The sequence below is a fragment of the Bufo bufo genome, chromosome 2 (genome assembly GCF_905171765.1).
Source record: "Bufo bufo chromosome 2, aBufBuf1.1, whole genome shotgun sequence".
Taxonomy (NCBI): Eukaryota; Metazoa; Chordata; class Amphibia; order Anura; family Bufonidae; genus Bufo; species Bufo bufo.
In genome coordinates, this window is record NC_053390.1 from 214,689,377 (window position 1) to 214,709,978 (window position 20,602).

The window sequence follows — 20,602 nt, forward strand, 5'->3', positions numbered from 1 at the left end:
GGACAGGTTTAGCAAAATGGTACACTTCATTGCGTTACCCGCACTACCTAATGCTAAGACTCTGGCTCAGGTATTCGTCAGTGAAATCGTGAAGCTTCACGGGGTCCCCTCCGATGTTGTTTCGGATCGGGGTACCCAGTTTATTTCTAAATTTTGGAAAGCTTTTTGTTCCCGTTTGGGGGTACACTTGTCCTTTTCCTCTGCTTTCCATCCTCAGTCGAATGGACAGACTGAGCGTACCAACCAAAACCTTGAGACATATCTAAGATGTTTTGTGTCTGAAAACCAAGAGTTGTGGTCATCATATTTACCGTTAGCTGAGTTTGCCATAAATAATCGTCGTCAGGAATCCACTGGCAAGACACCATTTCTTGGTGCATATGGTTTTCATCCCCAATTCTGTACTTTCAAAGAGGGGGGGTCTTCTGGGGTTCCCGAAGAGGAACGGTTTTCGTCATCTCTTTCATCGGTATGGCAGAAGGTGCAAGCTAACTTGAAAAATATGGGAGGTAAATACAAATGCATGGCTGATAAGAGACGGTCGCCAGGTCCGGACCTAGGAGTGAATGACTATGTGTGGTTGTCTACTAGTAATATTAAATTGAAGGTTCCCTCTTGGAAACTGGGTCCTAGGTTTATTGGCCCTTACAAAATTGTAGCCATCATCAACCCCGTGGCTTTTCGCCTGGAGTTACCTCAGACTTTTAAAATTCATAATGTTTTTCATAAGTCGTTACTCAAAAAATATGTTCCACCTCTAGAACCATCACCGCTGCCACCCCCTCCTGTTGTCGTGGATGGTAACCTAGAATTTCAGATATCCAAAATTGTTAATTCTCGTCGGGTCCGCCGCTCTCTTCAATATCTGGTGCATTGGAGAGGTTACGAATGTGGGTTCCTGCGTCTGAGGTAAACGCCGACAGGTTAGTTCGGGTTTTTCATGCCTCTCATCCTGAGAGACCTGGTCCTGAGTGTCCGGAGGCCCCTCGTAGAGAGGGGGGTACTGTCACGAGGGTGTCGAGGACCACGCCGGACTCCGTTATACCCGGGGTCAGGAAGTCGCAGCGGTTGGCTGCACGCTCTATTTAAGATAGGGCTGTTTTCCTTATGGTAGCTTTCTGGGTTTGCTTAGCAAACCCTTTTGGCTCACTCAGGGATCCGTAGCTCCTTCTCCTCAGCTGTTCCTTGTCCAGCACTCCCAGACCTCCTTATATTTCTCTCTCACACTTCTCTGGTTGCCAGAGATAGAGCTTCCTGCCTGGACATCTATTCTGACCTTCTGGAGCTGTGTTGCTGCGTTCGCTGGTAGTTGGTCCAGTACGCTACCCTCCAGATCCCTGTTGGACCTTTTTGGTTTATTGTGGTCGCCCACCTGGGTGTATGTGTTTGTATGTTTTGTCTGTCCTCTCCCTGGTGTTTCCCTCTTAGTGATAGTGGTGTGGACTAGCGATCCCACGGGCCTGTTCACTATCCAGGGCTCATATTAGGGAAAGCCAGGGTTTAGGCACGTGATCGTCGCACGGGTGAGGAACCCGTCTAGGGACGTCAGGGCAGTCAGGTGCCAGCCGCAAGGTGAGTTAGGGGTCACCACCTTTCCCTCTCCCTTGGGCAGGGCTCTCCCTGTTTTCCTCCCTGTGCGTGACGTCGGTCATTACACCATGGGTGTGCTATTGGGGATAGTGATCTGGACAGAAGTTTGTGCCTGAAATGGTCAGTTTTATGCACTGTACATTTTTCACTTCTAGTCCATTTTTTAAAAATTGGAAATTGTTTTCTTGTGTAGTTTTAACACCTAAATGTTTTCTTTGTGATTCAGATTGATGTATTTGATAGTGTGCCAACCTTACAAAGAATATCTGTTATTCTACCGGTGCTCATGTAATTGACTGTACGGAGATGGTGTGTGTAAAAAATGCAAAAAGATACCACTAGTGTTTTACATGGACATGAATCTACATTTAGCCACAGCACGCAAGAAGAATAGGAAAAGATTAACATTTCCATCTTATGTCCTACACATCACAAAACCTCAATGGATATATAAGTGATGCAGCTTCCCTACGTTCTCTGTGAAAGGTCAACCTTCACTCAGATGCTGTATAGAAGACGTTCTTGGTTTCCAGATATATCATTTGAAGGGAGCTGAACACCCACCTACATGATGAATAGCAGCTGCTGTGCTTTCGTGGAACACATCCTGGACTCTGCTCTTCCTCCCATCCTTCTCTTGGTGGTCATTTTTGGCATAATTTGCAATTCTCTTGGGCTCTGGATGATTTGCTTAGAGGTGAAGTCTTGGAAACCAAACTCAGTGTATCTGTTGAGCCTAACTTTGGCAGACTTTGTGGTTCTTTTATGTGTGCTGTTCCGTGCAGACTATTACATCCGTCAAGAAAACTGGATCTATGGAGATATCCCATGCAGATTATTGCTATACATCCTTGCTGCTGCCAGAGCTGCCGGCATGATTTTCTTATCACTCATTGCACTCACTCGCTATTGTCGGATCCTTTTCCCATTCCACAAAGTGAATAATATTACGGTAAAGCAGGCGACCTGTATCTGCATTGCCCTGTGGGTATCTATGTTCACACTGCATTCCTACATACTAACCAGTCCACACTTTTTCTACTTGCACAACACAACACAGTGTGAAAGCTTTAATATATGCCCACAGTCCCCAACGTCCTGGCAGGATGCATTCTATATATCATTGTCTTCTCTGTCCCTGCTAACTATTTCATACTGCACAATCCGCATTGCTTTTCACTTAAAGGACAATGCCATTGATACAAATGGAAAGGTAGGCAGAGCCATGAGGTTCCTGATATTAATCGCAGCCATATTCGTTGTGTGTTACCTGCCCAGTGCTTCTATCAGAGTTGCCATCTGGGTACTAAAGACCATGAAGTATGAGGACTGTGCACACTTCCGAGATGCAAACCTTGGATTCTATCTTACCATTTGCCTTACTTACCTCTACAGTGTGCTCAATCCTGCATTATATTATTTTTCAAGCCCATCTTCACATAAGTTATTACCATGCCTGTGTAAAGAAAATCTGTTCAGGGAAAGTGAGGCACAGTAGGTTTATCCGTCTGTGCACAGAAAAAGGTATAGGATACAAGTGTAGAGATGTTACCAGATTTGCTGAGACAAGCCGTTCTGGCTATCGATAGCATAGTGAAACTTACCATGAAAAAAACATCTTCCATTTGCAGTGTAATGGGTGGAGTGGTCTTTTTCTTTTTATAACTCTCATTCTTCATGAAGTCTTATAGCTGCTGTAACCAAAATACCCCACAAGGGGTGGAATTCCTGCTGCAGATTTGTTCCAGGTTTTTTTGCCGTGGATTTCACCTTATGCATTGCAAAGGGTGAAATCCGCAGTGGGTATCTGCAGCATAAATTAAGGATATGGATTTAATACCAGCACCACAGATCATATTTTTTGCAGCATGTGGGTGAGATTTCTAAAACTCACATCAGCTTTGCTGGTACTGTGAAACTCTGCCACACAGAAAGTGTTTATGCCACATGTGAAAATACCTTTAAAGGGGTGGTTCATCTTCGTGGGGTCCTTTCTGCCAGACCCCTCACGGGGCCGAATATGTGGAAGGAAGCATACTTACTTGATCCCCGCTGCGGCTGCCTCGCTGCAGTCCCCGCCTGTCAACATGTTTGACATGGGTCAAAAGGCTGCTGCAGCTAATGACTGGTCACAGCGGTGACATGTTCCCCATGCATTACATGACCATGCTGCGGTCAGTTATTGTCTGCAGCAGCCATGTGACCCAGTACCGAAGCAAGGCAGCTGCAGCAGGAGGACTGAAGGAGCCAGAACCCAGCAGCGGGGAACAGGTAAGTATGGTTCTCTCTGCAGGTCTGGTCACTTGTGGGGGGGGGGGGTTAGCAGAAAGGTCCTTGAAGAAGAACAACCTCATTAAAGGTGTTTTCCCACAAACAATACTTTGTGGAATGTGTCTGACTGGTGGGGGTCCCATGTTCCGCTATTTGAATGGAGCAGCATTTGTGCATTTTCGCTGATGCTCCATTCAATTCAATTGGACTGCTAGAGAGAGCGCGTGCTGTGCTATCACCGAAAGTAATATGCTTAAGAATCTGATATTAAGAATAAAGTAATTTTCTGATGATACGATCCCTTTAATTAAAATAAATGATATCTACTTTAATTGGGTGTTCACCATACCAAACTGCATGACAATGTAGTGTGGGACAGGAATACGGAACACACTATTTACAGATTAAGGATGAGTAGAGAACATGAGACACTCCTGTGATAAGGTTGTGATTTGCAAATTCCAAGATAAGAAGTAAAATTGGATATTCACTCTGCAGTTTGGATACTGATGCATCATCAAACAGTCCCATCCATTTGAGTAACAGAACTTTCATGGCATTGGGAAATAAAGCAGCAACCAACTCTTCAGCAGGAGGCAAATCTGAAATGCGGTCAATATGTTTCCTCTTAAAGGTCTCTACCTGCTGACTGATGTGATCGTTCTCACTATAGAATCGGTTGCCTAACCAACTGCTAACCTCAAACAACAACGGGTTGTCATACATATTGGAGGCCTCCTTCCTTGGATTGTCCTTGTCTTGTACGTGACTTACGGCTTCTAGAAGATCCATAATGCTATTAATTATCTTATCCAAGTAGTTATGTCCACTGTATACTTGTCCTACAACATCCAACAAAGCCACAGTGGTCTTCAGCAGCTGATTCTCCAGGTCAATCAGTGAACTGGAACATAAACCCACCAGATATTTGAGCTTCTGGATAATTAAGTCATGGCCAGCTGTATCGTGTGAGAGACACCCACTAGATCCATCTTGAGTGGTCATGCAGTAGTTGTGCTCTGAAAGACTGAGGGGAACTCTAGGAATCCCGCTGATTTGTTGGGAAGAAGAGACTGATAATTTTTCATACATCTGTGGTTCCTCAGCCTGGGGGATCACACATTTGTTGCTTTCCAAGCAGATACTTAGATTGTAAAATTTGTCTAGAGGCTCATCTTTAAGGCGGGATTTCCACAGCTCCTAGTAACAAGAACATACAGGCAAATATTGGTTTCTGATGTATAATAAAAGTATGCAAACTGTAATAATAAATAAGTAACTGACTTATGATCAGGGATGACGGGAATAAATGTGACCACCTACTTGCATGTAGAAACACATAAAGCCTCTTTGTGTCACTAGCAGATTCTAAATGTGATATGATAGATAACATATGTCTCCTACCTTAGGCCACCAATGAGTTAAATACAGGGGAGGGAGGGGGGCCGCACTGGCCACCAATGAGTTAAATACAGGGGAGGGAGGGGGGCCGCACTGGCCACCAATGAGTTAAATACAGGGGAGGGAGGGAGGGGGGGCCGCACTGGCCACCAATGAATTTAAAACTGGGGAGGGAGGGGGGGTCTGCCCCCTCCTGCCTGGCAGGACCTGATCTCTTACAGGGGGCTATGATACGCACAATTAACCCCTCAGGTGCGGCACCTGAGGGGTTAATTGTGCGGATCAAAGCCCCCTGTAAGAGATCGGGTGCTGCCAGGCAGCAGGGGGCAGTCATGTACACAGTATATTCTAACTTAAAGCGTCCCTATCACCATGGGAACGCCTCTGTGTTAGAATATACTGTCGGATCTGAGTTTTCACGATATAACTCAAATCCGATGGTATATTTTAACATAGAGGCGTTCCCATGGTGATGGGGACGCTTCAAGTTAAAATATACCATCGGATTGGAGAAAACTCTGATCCGATGGTATAATAGGGACTCCTGACTTTACATTGAAAGTCAATGGGGGACGGATCCGTTTGCAATTGCATCATATTGTGTCAACGTCAAACGGATCCATCCCCATTGACTTGCATTGCAAGTCAGGACGGATCCGTTTGGCTCCGCACGGCCAGGCGGACACCAAAACGACTTTTTCCTTCATGTCCGTGGATCCTCCAAAAATCAAGGCAGACCCACGGAAGAAAAAACGGATCACGGAACTACGGAACCCGTTTTTGCGGACCGCAAAAAAAAACGGTCGTGTGCATGAGGCCTTAAAAGGATTGTAAAGGCAGGTTTGCACTGCCAGATTATCGGGGATAAATGTTCTTACAACTGCTTGTTCCCAATAGTCTGCCCATCCAAAGGTGCAGCAGATCACCTGAAGAACAAGTGAAATGCCTTTTCATCAGGTGAAACAATAGTTCATGTGGACACCTAAATTATCGTTTCTGGGCAGCAGATCGTGCTGTATAAACAGCACTTTGCTGCCTAAAAACATTGTAGCTGTATGAGGACAAGCGACAGCAGTAGACACCCCTCGTCCTTATACTGTGGAGGTGATGTAAATGCATCACTTCACCTACACTAATGAGCAGGCAGTTATCAGGCAGGAACGCTTCCTTTCAGACAATTGTGTGTTCGATCTCTGCATGTATATTGTGACACAGTGAGGGGAATTGTCTGGGAAAACAGGTATTTTCCTCCCAGCGTGTGCTGCTGGGCTGATTTGCAGCCAGGTGGGGTCAAATACCGGACTGGATTTTAATTGCCGGTTCGGGTTTTTGGCAGCACCTGGCTGTCCTTAAATAGGCAGCTGGGCTCAGCAGCAGGATCTCTGTGTTGGGATCTGAGGCTTGGTGCCAGGTTGGAGGGCTGAGACCCATGGGCCAAGGAAACAGGCCCCCTAAAGCCTGCCGTGGACTGCTGGAGGTAAAACTGACTTGTCTTACATAAACTTTCCAATTTGTGTGAAGTAACACATAGATGTACTTTCCATTGTGTGCTAAGTAAACACCAAGACTGCACAGTAACACACTGTTTTGTGCATTTGCCTCGTGTGAATAAACACTGAAGTTTTGCGTTAAGAACTTGTCTTTTGCCTCTGTACTGCATCCACGTACCCTATCTACCAGAGCGAAACCCCACAATATGCAGCATAAGACATTTGAAAATGATCTAGTGGATGGACTGTACCTGCAATTGCAAACTCTGCCCCATTGAACACACACACTTAATGAAGAAATGGCTGCAATTTACAGACTTGTTGTCAACCTCTTAAGGCTACTTTCACACTAGCGTTTTTGCTGGATCCGTCATGGATTAGCAAAAACTCTTCCGTTACTGATAATACAACAGTCTGCATTTGTTATGAACGGATCCGGTTGTATTATCTTTAACATAGCCAAGACAGATCAGTCAGATAGTGTCAGAGAAAACTGATCCGTCCCCATTGACTTGCATTGTGGGTCATGACGGATCCGTCTTGCTCTGCATCCCAGGACGGAAAGCAAACCGCAGCATGCTGCAGTTTGCTCTCCGGTATGAGAACGGAACGGAATGCATTTTGGAGCATTCCGTTCTGTTCAGTTACATTTTGTCCCCATTGACAATGAATGGGGACAAAACGGAAGCATTTTTTTCCGGTATTGAGACTCTATGATGGATCTCAATACCGGAAAATATTAACACTAGTGTGAAAGTAGCCTAATGCAGTCGTAAAGAAGCAATGTGTGATATATACTTGTGTATAAAGCGTTGGAGGCTGGTAACTAAACTTGCCAACTGAAAAGGACATATAGAAGGAACTTTGTAAGTTGCGATCTCTTTGCCAATAACGTTGCCGAAGTTAATCTCTGAGATTTGGATTGGCAGAGAGAAGCTGATAGACAAACTTAGCTGACTGACAAACTACCTCACAAAACACTAAGGCAGCAAGTGTTTCCACTTTGTCAATTAATTCTCCTCTTCGTATCGTGGGTTTTTCCATGTCAAAATCATAAATCAAATGAAAACACCATGTAGAAGCTGAAAATAGTAGATTGAGATTTCAATTTCATCTCTTGCAGGCATTTTCCCTGCCAAAAGTCAAATGAAAAAGAAAGCCCATTTGAATTTTTATTTTAAAGTAGGATTATGATTATATCATCAACTCTGCTGCCCTGTTATCCCCCTAGATGCCGTGGTGCCTAATCATCTATGAGGTTAATCTGCTCTGCCATACTTGAGTGAGGATGTGGTGGAAGTTGCTCCAGAAAAGTGGCAAGAAGCTTAAAAATACTTTTTTACATCAGTATAGTGGCATAAAACGATTAATAAATGTCCTCCATTGTGTCTGTGTGACCAAAAATCAGGGCGCATGACTTGCAGAAACGCGGAGCATCCTTGGCATCACTGTGCTGATTGGTGGGAGAGTTCAGACCCCCATGATAAGTATTGATGGCCTACAATAGTGCTCAGCAACCTTTGGCCAGGAACGCAGCTTTAGCGTAGCTATGTCCTATTCTTGTCCATGTTGCAGACAAGGACAGGCATTGTTACAATAGATCCGCAAAAAAAAAAAATTGATGCAATACGGTTGTCACACAGATGTTATCCGTATTTTTTGTGGATCCGTGTTTTGCGTACCATAAAATACATTTGTGTGCATGGGCCCTTAGGGTAAGGGCTCATGCACATGACTGTATGTATTTTGTGGTCCGCAAAAAATACGGATGACAACCCAGTGCTCCAGACTAAAAAAAAAATACCTAGTAGCCATTGGCTCCTGAACTGAAAATTTTTGGAGCCAAATCGAAACCGAATCAAAATTTTGGTATCGTGACAACGCTACACCGATCAGATCAGCGTAGGGTTGTTTCGATACCAAAATTTTGATTCGCTTTCGACACCGGAAAAACAGTATTGCGATACTCAATATCACGCAGAAAAAAAATAAAAACACACCAAAAAAAGCCGCGTGCATTCCGCATTTTATGAAACGTTCGGCCCATAATAGAACAGTCCTATCCTATTTTTTGGGGTGACAAGGTGACAAAAAAATGGTGAATCGCATGATTTTTATTTATTTATTTATTTGTGTTACGGTGTTCACCGCATAGGAGATATTTTTTAATATTTTAATAGTTTGGACTTTTTGGACGTAGCTCTATGTAATATGTTTATTTATTTATTGTTATATATATATATATATATATATATATATATATTTTTTTTTTACTTACTATTTTACTTACTATTAGCCCCCTTAGGGGCAGGAACCCTTGTCCTATTCACTCTTATAGAGCTCTATTAGGGTGAATAGGACCTCACACTCTCCCTGCTGCCCTGTGCATAGCACACACAGCAGCAGGGAGCTTACTATAGCAGCCAGGGCTTCAGGAGCGTCCTGGCTGCCATGGTAACCGATCGGAGCCCCGCGATTACACTGCTGGGGCTCCGATCGGAACTGCCACTGAACCACCAATGACTTTAATACTGGGTGTTGGGGGGGGGGGGGGGGGGGCGCACTGCGCCACCAATGAAGATAACTGACCTGTTAATACAAATACACGAGGCAATAGCCGACACCCGACCTCTATGACAGGGAGCTGCGAGCCGCTGCAGTTAACCCCTCAAGTGCGGCACCTGAGGGGTTAACTGCAGCGGATCGCAGCTCCCTGTCATAGAGGTCAGGTGCCGGCTATTTGATTCCGGCACCCGCCTCCTGTATTTGTATTAACAGGTCAGTTATCTTCATTGGTGGCGCAGTGGCCACAGCCCCTTCCCTCCTCCCCCTGTCTTTTTTCCTATTGATGGCGGCGGCAGCAGCAGCAGCAGCACAGGGGGAGGGAGAGACTCCTTCTCCACTGCGCTGCTGAGAAGAACATCGGCGGCGGGGCAGAGAACTATCATCTCCTGTGTCCCGCTGCTGTATTCAACTGCAGAGCTGCGGCGGCGGGTCTAGTCGCAAATGGCGACAAGACTAAAAAGTCTTGTTGCCATTTGTAAACTCTAAGTCGCTGCGTCCGTGTGAATTCCGTATTTTGCGGAACGGTGGAACGGAACAGCTGGCCTCTAATAGAACAGTCCTATCCTTTTTCGTAATACGGAAAATAATAGGACATGTTCTATTTTTTTGCAGAACAGACATACGGAAACGGAATGCACAGGGAGTGACTTCCGTTTTTTTGCGGACCCGTTGTAATGAATGGTTTAGCAAAAAAAAAAAAACTGAACTAACATGGAAACAAAATATGTTTGTGTGCATGACCCCTAAGTGTCAGGGTTTGGTCGGTATTAAGGTTCGGGTCAGTTTTAAGGCTCATGCACATGAACGTATTTTCTTCCCGTTTCCGTTCTGTTTTTTTTTTTTGCGGACCGCATGTGGAACCATTCAATTCAATGGGTCCGCAAAAAATACGGAAGTTGATCCATGTGCATTCTGTTTCCGTATGTCCGTTCAGCAAAAGAATAGAACATGTCCTATTATTGTCCGCATTATGGACAAGGATACGAGACTGTTCTATTAGGGGCCAGCTGTTCCATTCCACAAAATACAGAATGCACACGGACATCTGTATTTTTAGCAGATCCGTTTTTTGCGGACTGCAAAATAAATACGGTCGTGTGCATGAGCCCTTAGTGTTACGATTAATAATAGGGTCAGTATTACGGTTACCGTTATTATTAGGGTTGGTATTACAGTTAGGAGTCCGGATTAGGATTAGTAATAAGGTTAGGGTCAGTATTATGGTTAGGTTCTGTATTAGGATTAGGGTTATTATTACAGTTAGGGTCAGTATTAGGGTAAGGGGTCAATATTACAGTTTGGATCAGTATTAGGGCCAGGGGTCAGTTTTCGGGCACATGGACAGAAAAGGGAAGGATGGTCTCAACTAACCTGTCCCAGAGGGGTCCCACGATGATCATACAGCGATGCAGACAGGCCTCTTCTGGCAGGTCTGCTCTGGTGTAACGTCACAGGCGATGTGATGACATCATCTACGTCACAGACAAGCGCCCAGAATGGAGGGACAGGGAACCTTCTTCCGCTGGAGCTGCCAGATGCTCAATTGTATTTGCGCCCAGTGGACGCAGATACAATTGAGTGCAGGAGCTCCAGAAACCAGGTGAATTCACCTGGTGCCTGGGGTCATTGTTGGACTGGGGTGACTAGGGCCCACCAGAAGAACTGATTCTGGGGCCCACTCTATAGCTACATGGAAATATTAGGGTACATCATGTCACACTGGACATAAATGCTGTAGATTTGCTGCACACAAGTATATGGTGGTAGGTCCACAGCGTTTAAGTGCCAGCAAAGTGGATATGATTTTAAGGGGTCTCAGCCACATGTTACAAACAAAATTCACTGCACAGATTGGACTGCGGTGCGGTTTTAATTCAGTGGCATGGTTTGCTGTGGATTTTACTGCTGTAGATTTACAAAATGACGGACCCTAACCTGTTCTTTTGTCAGGACTTCACACACATGAAGACTGCACCCCACAGAACTGTATTGTGCACTGCCATATATCAATATCGTAGGTTGGGGATCAGCAACCTCCGGAGCTCCAACTGTTCTGAAACTACGACTCCCAGAATCCTCCTTTTACATCTATGGGAGTTACAAGAACAGATGAGAAAATGTGCATGCTGGGAGTTGTAGTTTCACAGCAGCTGGAGTGCCGAAGGCAGTGGAGTAGCTAAAGGCTCATGGGCCCTGGAGCAAGAGTTCCGCTTGGGCCCCCTTACCTCAGTGCTTTGTGGCCAGGGGCAGGGAAGCACATAGCCTTTGTGGTGCCTGAGGCAAAAATTGAAATGGCAACACCTACCCCCCATGCCAAATTTTTTACCTAACCCCTTCTCTTCAGCCAGAGGAGTGACTTGACCAGCATGTACTTTGTATAATAACGGTGTCTTCTTAAGCGGCACAGGAGTCTTTGGACTCCCTCAGGCTCCGTAGCAACTGCTACCTCTGCACCCCCAGGGCCTATAGCTATAACCCTGGCCAAAGGTTGCTAAGCACTATTGTAGGCCATGAATACTGATCATGGGGGTCTGAACTCTCCCACCAATCAGCACAGTGATGTCAAGGATGCTCCGCGTTTCTGCAAGTCATGCGCCCTGATTTTTGGTCACAAATGCACAATGGAGGACATTTATTAATCGTTTTACGCCACTATACTGATGTAAAAAACGTAACAATTATGTACCATAATTTGCGACTTTTTAAGCTTCTTGGCACTTTTCTGAAACAACGTCCACCACATCCTCACTCAAGTATGGCAGAGCGGATTAACCCCACACATGCTGTGGGTGATTACGTACCACGGCATCTAGGGGGTTAACAGGGCAGCAGAGTTGATGATATAATCATAATCCTAGAATAATTCACTCCTCAAAAAGAGGGCACCATCTATTAGACTCATAATCTTATCCTATGCATTCGACACAATACTAAGATTTCACTGTCACAGAGCCATCTATTGGAATGATAACCTTGATCCTGTGTTAGCTGTTGGAAATGTGGAGAAGCACAGCGCCCTCTAGTAGACATACAGAGTCACTGTCTTTTCAGTCAGGAATTAAATAACAGCATTTTGCATGCTGCACCACGCCCACTACTGCTCATTTAAATGAATATGAATGTCAGTACAACGTTAAAATAAAAATTCAAATGGGCTTTCTTTTTCATTTGACTTTTGGAAGGGAAAATGCCTGTAAGAGATGAAATTGAAATCTCAATCTACTATTTTCAGCTTCTACATGGTGTTTTCATTTGATTTATGATTTTGACAAGAAAAACCGACTATAGGAAGAGGAGAATTAATTGACAAAGTGGAAATTTTAAATGAAAAAGGCTATTTATTTTTACATTTATTTTTGGCACTTATGACCCACGCCAGAGTTGGAAAAGAAAATTCAAATGGAGAAATTAAATTTTCTTTTTAATTTTGGCATGCATTTTGCAGACACTAGATTAAATTAAAATGTTAAAACGCTATTTTAATTATAATTTTAGGTTTTTCAATTTCATTTTAATTTTGGCAGGTTTTACCTCCCATAACATATGGCCCAGCACAAAAAAGCCAACACCTGCAGTCAGGACTCAGCTGTGTACCTACATCTTAAAGGGGTTGTCTCATCATAGAGAATGGGGGCATATCTCTAGGATATGCCCCTATTGTCTTATAGGTGCGGGTCCCAGCGGAAATTTAAAATGAAAAAGGCTATTTATTTTTACATTTATTTTTGGCATTCTGACCCACGCTGGAGTTGGAAAAGAAAATTGAAATGGAGAAATTTAATTTTCTTTTTAATTTTAGCATGGATTTTGCAGACACTAGATTAAATTAAAATGTTAAAACGTTATTATAATTTTAGGTTTTTCAACATATGGCCCAGCACAAAACAGCCAACACCTGCAGTCAGGACTCAGCTGTGTACCTACATCTTAAAGGGGTTGTCTCATCATGGACAATGGGGGCATATCGCTAGGATATGCCCCTATTGTCCTATAGGTGCGGGTCCCACCGCTGGGACCCGCACCTGTATCGAGAACAGAGCCCTGCAAGGTGGTGGCTGGAGGACTCTGGTCCGGTCACCATCAGGCCGACTCCCCATAGAAGTGAATGGGAGCGTACCGCGCATGTGCGGCTCCCGCTCCCATTTATTTCTAGGGGGGCTGACGGAAATAGCCGAGCCAGCGCTCGGCTATTTTTACCGGCCCCTTGGAAAATGAATGGAAAGCGGCTGCACATGCGCAGTGTGGCCTTCTTCACTTGTGGGGCTCCGGTCTCGATATAGGTGCAGGTACCTATAAGACAATGGGGGCATATCCTTGCGATATACACAAATATGAAGAAAGATCGGGCAGCACTCACCGAAATGTGAAGTAATTATTCTTTATTTCAATGGTAAAAAGCATAACAGGCGTAGGGCGGACCACACACTGCAGGCAAACACTTGTGGAGACGGCTGTTTCGCTCTGCAGCGCTTCCTCAGGCCACTAACACTAGGTCGTCGCCACAAGTGTTTGCCTGCAGTGTGTGGTCCGCCCTACGCCTCTTATGCTTTTACCATTGGAATAAAGAATAATTAGTTCATATTTCGGTGAGTGCCGCCCGATCTTTCTTCATATTTGTTTGTATCCAGAGGACTATGTGGGCAGAGCACCGGCAGTAGTGAGGTGTTGTTGAAGTCCGGTCACGGCTGATCCTGGGTGTCTGATCGTGGAGGAGGCTGAGCAGTGCCACCCCGTCTGTGCTCTTTTATTTATATATATCCTAGCAATAAAATACGCTATTTATGTTAAATTGGGGAAACCAAGCTTGAGTTGAGGTGGAGGGGTGCGACATCTATTGTCTGCCACTCACATTGCAGCTCTAACACCTCTCCTGGGCAGTTTAACCACACCTAATAGCTTCAGTTACGCAAATGCAATCTACATACTTGACCTCGTGTTCATTATGATAAACAGATTATGCTGACTGAAGCATGATTCATTAGTATTTAATGCCAAAGATTTCTTGTACAAGTCATTTGAATTGAGAAAGCCAGAGGACTAGCAAAACGCTTTTAAGAGAAAATTCAACATGTTCAGTTGCTTTGACTTATTATTACTGATATATACCTCACAAAGGTCTTCTCAAATGTCCTTCTCAACTGAATGTAGGGTGCAGTATGCAGTCCCCCCAAAATTCTGGTCCTGGAAACTGTATAGCGGGAGCTCCAAGTACTCTTACTTGAATCTCTTAGACTGGGCCTACATGGCAATGTTGGTCACGACCAAAGATCACCGTGCAGCAGTGCAGCCATTGAAATGAATGAAATCGCAGCGCAACTTGCAAGTTGTTGTGACTGCAACCCCAGATGTTACTTTTGCAATTCTGGGGTCCTGGACATGACATCCTGCGAGTTGCACTGCAACCCCATTCAGTTCAATGGCTGCACTGCTACACAGTGATCTCCAGTTGGGCGATGAGTGTCGTGGATAAGATCATTGTGTAGCCCCAGCCTTGAGGAGTATTTGTTTGAAAATGCCTTATTAATGTCTCAATAAGCTGCATTTTGTTAGGCCAGGTTTTTTGATGCAGTTCTTCAATCCCAAGCCAGTAGTGGGTTCAAAAACAGAAGATTCAGGGGGTCATTTATTAAGTCTTTTTAGTGCCTCTTGCCGCTTTCCTGGAATAACATTAGTAAGTTTGCTGGGGCTGAAGTGCCAGCTGCTGCATGCCCCCGCCACTCCTTTGTGTCGAACGCGTTCCTGTGTTGTGGACTGCAAATAGTGGTCTGCAATACATGGGCACTGGCATGTGAACTCTGCATTGTGAATGCGGACCCATTGACTTGAAAGGGTCTGCGATCCACAAGATACGGTAAAAGATAGGACATGTCAATTCAAGTCAATGGGTCCACACCACAATACAGGGTTCACACAGCTGGTGCCCGTGTTTAGAGAACCGCTATTTGCGGTCAGCAACACTGGCACAGCAACCACATGGTTGTTTGAATGGGCCCTTAAAAGTAAAAAAAAAAACAGGTACCTGAAGACTTTCAATGACCGCCATCTGCTCTTCCCTGCTGTACAAATCAAAAGCCACTTTAAAAAGCCCCTGAATACTATAGAACCAGAGACTGTTCATTCCACCAGGCAACCTCAGCTTTTCAAATTTGAACTCTAAAAAGAAAGAAAAGAACATTTTATATATATATTATATATACACACACACCTTCTCACTATTGGTAAACAGACGCGTGACATATAACATCACTATTTTCTGTATCTGAATAGTGTTGCCTTCTTTGCATTACTACTTTTATGGCCCATTAACACAACTGTATTTTTGGTCCGCATTTGATCCACATCTTTTGCGGATCAAATGCAGACTCATTCATTTCAATGGGGCCGCAAAAACCATGGACAGCACACCGTGTGCTGTCTGCATCTGTATGTCTTTTCCTCAGCCCTGTAAAAAAGATAGAACATGTCCTATTCTTGTCTGTTCTATGGACAAGGATATGCATTATTACAATTGACCTGCAAAAAAAACAAAAAAAAAAACGGATGCAACACGGATGTCATCCGTATTTTTTGTGGATGTGTGTTTTGCAAAATACATACGGTCATGTGAATGCACCCTTAATCCTCGTGCAAAGCTGAGGCATAGAAACAACTATTAGCTATCTCTGTGCTGAGGACTGTCAAGTTAAAGAGAATCAGCACCAGCTTTATGAGGGCAGCATAAACTACTGTTCAATACACAGAGCGCTCCAATAAGTCCTTATTGTCATGAGGTCCTGCCCCCCACCCCAAATGATTGCTGTAGGAAGAAAGTTGTCGGTCAGTGGTGGGGCTGGGTTAGGCGCAGGACTCGCCAGCACGATCTGTGTACTGAACAGCTTCAATACAGATTTTATAAAACGGCTGGGGTCATTCAGGTACTCACGTTCCATGGACGAGTTGGGAATAACCTGAGAAAGCATCAGGCGGGGAAGTCAGATATCTCTCATTGGAGTTATGAAATTGGTGGAGCACAGCAGGCTTGATGGTTTCAGTAGCTCTGGCACCCCAGCCTCCACTTATACAGGTTATTTCCATCTTGGCCATGGAAGGCGGAAACAGGAATATCCCTTTAAGTAGAAACAAGAACAGGGGATTGTCTATCAACACGTGTCTGTTAAAAGGAATGTCATCTTTAGAGAAAGAGCATCTATTGGTTACTGTTTCTTACATCGCATAATTTAACCCTCAGCATGTAGCCAATACACTCCCCAAATGGTGCCCCAAACACGTGCTCAAGGAGATGATTAAAAGCACATGTTACAGCAATGTACGCGCACCGTCCGTGGGGCAGCCGCATGGGGATCGCAGACCCATTCACTTGAATGGGTCCGCGATCCGTCCGTTCCGCAAAAAGATAGAGCAAGTTCTATCTTTTTGCGGTGCGGAGGCACGGAACGGAACCCCAGAAAGCACTCCGTAGTGCTTCCGTATCTCCGGATTTTCGGACCCATTGAAGTGAAGGATCCAAAACAGAGCCGGACTGGGACAGAAAAGCAACCCTGGCACACAAACCTCATCAGCCCACAAACATAAAGATCAGCAGGTTGCCCTGTGACTCCATCACGCATGTATGTGAATCGAGTTGCGTTTTGACCCCCACAATTACATTTTCTGAGAACCATCCTTTTTTTTTTTTTTTTCTGTGAGGGCTTATTTTCTGGGGGATGAGTTGCCATTATCATTGGTTCTATTTTGGGGTACATACAACTTTTTCATTACTTTTTAGTTCGTTTTTTGGGAAGTAGGATAAACGAAAGGCAGCAATTCTGTCACTGCTTTTTGGGTTTTGTTATTGCTGCGTACACCGTGCGGGAAAAATTACACGTTATCGTGATTGCAACGGCGTGTGTGTGGAGAAGGGGGCTTAACTGCAGGACGAGAATGCTTGTCCTAATGCAGGAAGGATCCGCTGTTATAGAGTTACAGAGACCGTGCGGAGCGGCCCCTAGAGTTGGGAATCAGCACGGCCCACCGGGCATATGCCCTGTCTGCCACATTGGCAGTTTTTCTAAAAAGATGTTATCTACTAACACGCTTTCTTTGACTAGGGGGAGATTTGTTCTATCTATATATATATATAAAGAAGGACAGATGTTCCACAATCACTCAAAAACGCAACCATCGATTTCAAGGAAACTTGGTATACAGATCCCTTGCTACCTGGAAAGAAATCTTGTGGGGGTCACAGCTCTCTAGGACACACCTTTCCTGAGATATTCCCCAAAAATGCAAATATGGCACATCACATGACCTACATTAGCCAATAGAAGCCTGCAGGTCTTTCTCTTCATATCCCAACTGCCATACAGACGGTCACATGTCCCTATCAGCCAATAGAATCTTGCAGGGCCATGCCCCCAATCTGGTTAGGCCACGCTCCCTCCCACTCCACAGCCAACAGGGATTGAAAAAAATGAAGATAAAATCTACTTCTGTCAGCTGCAGAGGTGGGAGGGACAGTGACTCTCCCTGCAGCTCGCGCTCAGACAGTATAGTGCTGCTGAGAGTGAGCTGTTTAAAAGGACATCCCTGTGTCCGTCCAGGCCCTACACCAGACTGAGGACAGGGAGTCTGAGAACCGGACTGTCCGGCCTAAAACTGGACCTCTGGCCACCCTAGGGGCAGGTTGCTGTGGAGGTCACAGTTAAGGGGATGGTCTGCTATGGAGGTCAGTGTTAAGGAGCAGATTGCTGTAAAGGCCACTGCTGAGGGGGCGGGCCCCTGTGGAGGTCACTGTCAAGAGGGTGGTGTGCTGTGAAACTAACTGTTAAAGGGGAAGGCTGCTGAAAAGGTCAAAGTTATGGGGTGGGCTGCTGTGGAGGTCCCATTTTAAGGGACGGGGCACTGTGGGTGGGGGGGGGGGGGTCAGTGTTAAGGGGTGGAGGCTGTGGAGATCACTGTTAACCCCTTAAGGACTCAGCCCTATTTCACCTTAAGGACTTGGCCATTTTTTGCAAATCTGACCAGTGTCACTTTAAGTGCTCATAACTTTAAAACGCATTGACTTATCCAGGCCGTTCTGAGATTGTTTTTTCGTCACATATTGTACTTCATGACACTGCTAAAATTGGGTCAAAAAAGTTAATTTTTTTGCATAAAAAAATACCATATTTACCAAAAATTTAGAAAAATTAGCAAATTTCAAACTTTCAGTTTCTCTACTTCAGTAATACATAGTAATACCCCCAAAAATTGTGATTACTTTACATTCCCCATATGTCTACTTCATGTTTGTAGCATTTTGGGATTGATATTTTATTTTTTGGGGATGTTATAAGGCTTAGAAGTTTAGAAGCAAATCTTGAAATTTTTCAGAAATTTACAAAAACCCAATTTTTAGGGACCACTACAGGTCTGAAGTCACTTTGCGAGGCTTACATAATAGAAACCGCCCAAAAATGACCCCATTCTATAAACTACACCCCTCAAGGTATTCAAAACTGATTTCACAAACTTCGTTAACACTTTAGGTGTTGCACAAGAGTTATTGGTAAATGGGGATGAAATTTGCGAATTTCTTTTTTTTGCCTAATTTTCCATTTTAACCCATTTTTTCCACTAACAAAGCAAGGGTTAACAGCCAAACAAGACTGTATCTTTATTGCCCTGACTCTGCCGTTTACAGAAACACCCCATATGTGACCGTAAACTACTGTACGGGCACACAGCGGGGCGCAGAGTGAAAGGTGCGCCGTATGGTTTTTGGAAGCCAGATTTTGCTGGACTGTTTTTTTGACACCATGTCCCATTTGAAGCCCCCCTGATGCACCCCTAGAGTAGAAACTCCATAAAAGTGACCCCATCTAAGAAACTACACCCCTCAAGGTATTCAAAACTGATTTTACAAACTTTGTTAACCCTTTAGGTGTTGCACAAGATTTAATGGAAAATAGAGATACAATTTCAAAATTTCACTTTTTTGGCAGATTTTCCATTTTAATATTTTTTTTCCAGTTACAAAGCAAGGGTTAACAGCCAAACAAAACTCATTATTTATGGCCCTGATTCTGTAGTTTACAGAAACACCCCATATGTGGTCGTAAACCGCTGTACGGGCACACGGCAGGGCGCAGAAGGAAAGGAACGCCATACGGTTTTTGGAAGGCAGATTTTGCTGGACTGGTTTTTTTGACACCATGTCCCATTTGAAGCCCCCCTGATGCACCCCTAGAGTAGAAACTCCAAAAAAGTGACCCCATTTTAGAAACTACGGGATAGGGTGGCAGTTTTGTTGGTACTAGTTTAGGGTACATATGATTTTTGGTTGCTCTATATTACACTTTTTTGTGCGGCAAGGTAACAAGAAATAGATTTTTTGGCACGTTTTTTTTTTTTGTTATTTACAACATTCATCTGACAGGTTAGATCATGTGGTAATTTTATAGAGCAGGTTGTCACGGACGCGGCGATACCTAATATGTATACAATTTTTTTTATTTATGTAAGTTTTACACAATGATTTCATTTTTAAAACAAAAAAAATGTTTTAGTGTCTCCATAGTCTAAGAGCCATAGTTTTTTCAGTTTTTGGGCGATTATCTTAAGTAGGGTCTCATTTTTTGCGGGATGAGATGACGGTTTGAGTGGCACTATTTTGGGGTGCATATGACTTTTTGATCACTTGCTATTACACTTTTTGTGACGTAAGATGACAAAAAATAGCTTTTTTTACACCGTTTTTATTTTTATTTTTTTACGGTGGTCACCTGAGGGGTTAGGTCATGTGATATTTTTATAGAGCCGGTCGATACGGACGCGGCAATACCTAATATGTATACTTTTTATTTATTTATTTAAGTTTTACACAATGATTTCTATTTTGAAACCAAAAGAATCATGTTTTAGTGTTTCCATAGTCTAAGAGCCATAGTTTTTTCAGTTTTTGGGCGATTATCTTGGGTAGGGTATGATTTTTGCGGGATGAGATGACGGTTTGATTGGTACTATTTTGGCGTACATGCGACTTTTTTGATCACTTTTATTACCTTTTTTGGGAAGTAAGGTGGGCAAAATTTCAATTTCCTAATAGTTTTTATTTTTTTATTTTTATGGCGTTCACCGTGCGGGGAAAGTAACATGACCGTTTTATAGATCAGGTCGTTACGGACGCGGCGATACCAAACATGTGTAGGGAATTTTATTTTTTTCATTTTTAATCAGTGATAAATGTGTTTTTGGATTTTTACTTTTTTTTTACTTTTTTTTCACTTTTTTTCACTTTTTTTTTGACCCAGACCCACTTGGTT

The 20,602-nt window shown here is 43.9% G+C and overlaps 2 protein-coding genes across 3 annotated transcripts in view; one reads left to right on the forward strand and one right to left on the reverse strand.

The window, feature by feature from the left end:
• Window positions 1–2,077: 2,077 nt before the first annotated feature.
• LOC120990760 (hydroxycarboxylic acid receptor 2-like) lies at window positions 2,078–3,088 on the forward strand. Its single transcript, XM_040419662.1, has one exon. The coding sequence runs from the start codon at window positions 2,159–2,161 to the stop codon at window positions 3,086–3,088; it is 930 nt and encodes a 309-aa protein (XP_040275596.1). The 5' UTR covers window positions 2,078–2,158.
• Window positions 3,089–4,200: 1,112 nt separating this feature from the next.
• LOC120988595 overlaps window positions 4,201–20,602 on the reverse strand; it is a 40,837-nt gene continuing 24,435 nt past the window's right edge. For both annotated transcript variants that reach the window (XM_040416156.1, XM_040416157.1), the window contains exons 3-4: window positions 15,337–15,470; window positions 4,201–5,061 (exon numbers count right to left, since the gene is read on the reverse strand). In XM_040416156.1, coding sequence (XP_040272090.1) covers window positions 4,255–5,061; window positions 15,337–15,470 — 941 coding nt within the window. In that variant the 3' untranslated portion in view covers window positions 4,201–4,254. The remainder of the gene's footprint in view (window positions 5,062–15,336; window positions 15,471–20,602) is intronic.

Bases quoted from the DNA above. Each gene is read 5' to 3' on its own strand.
- LOC120990760 (XM_040419662.1), top strand. From the start codon at position 2,159: ATGATGAATAGCAGCTGCTGTGCTTTCGTGGAACACATCCTGGACTCT.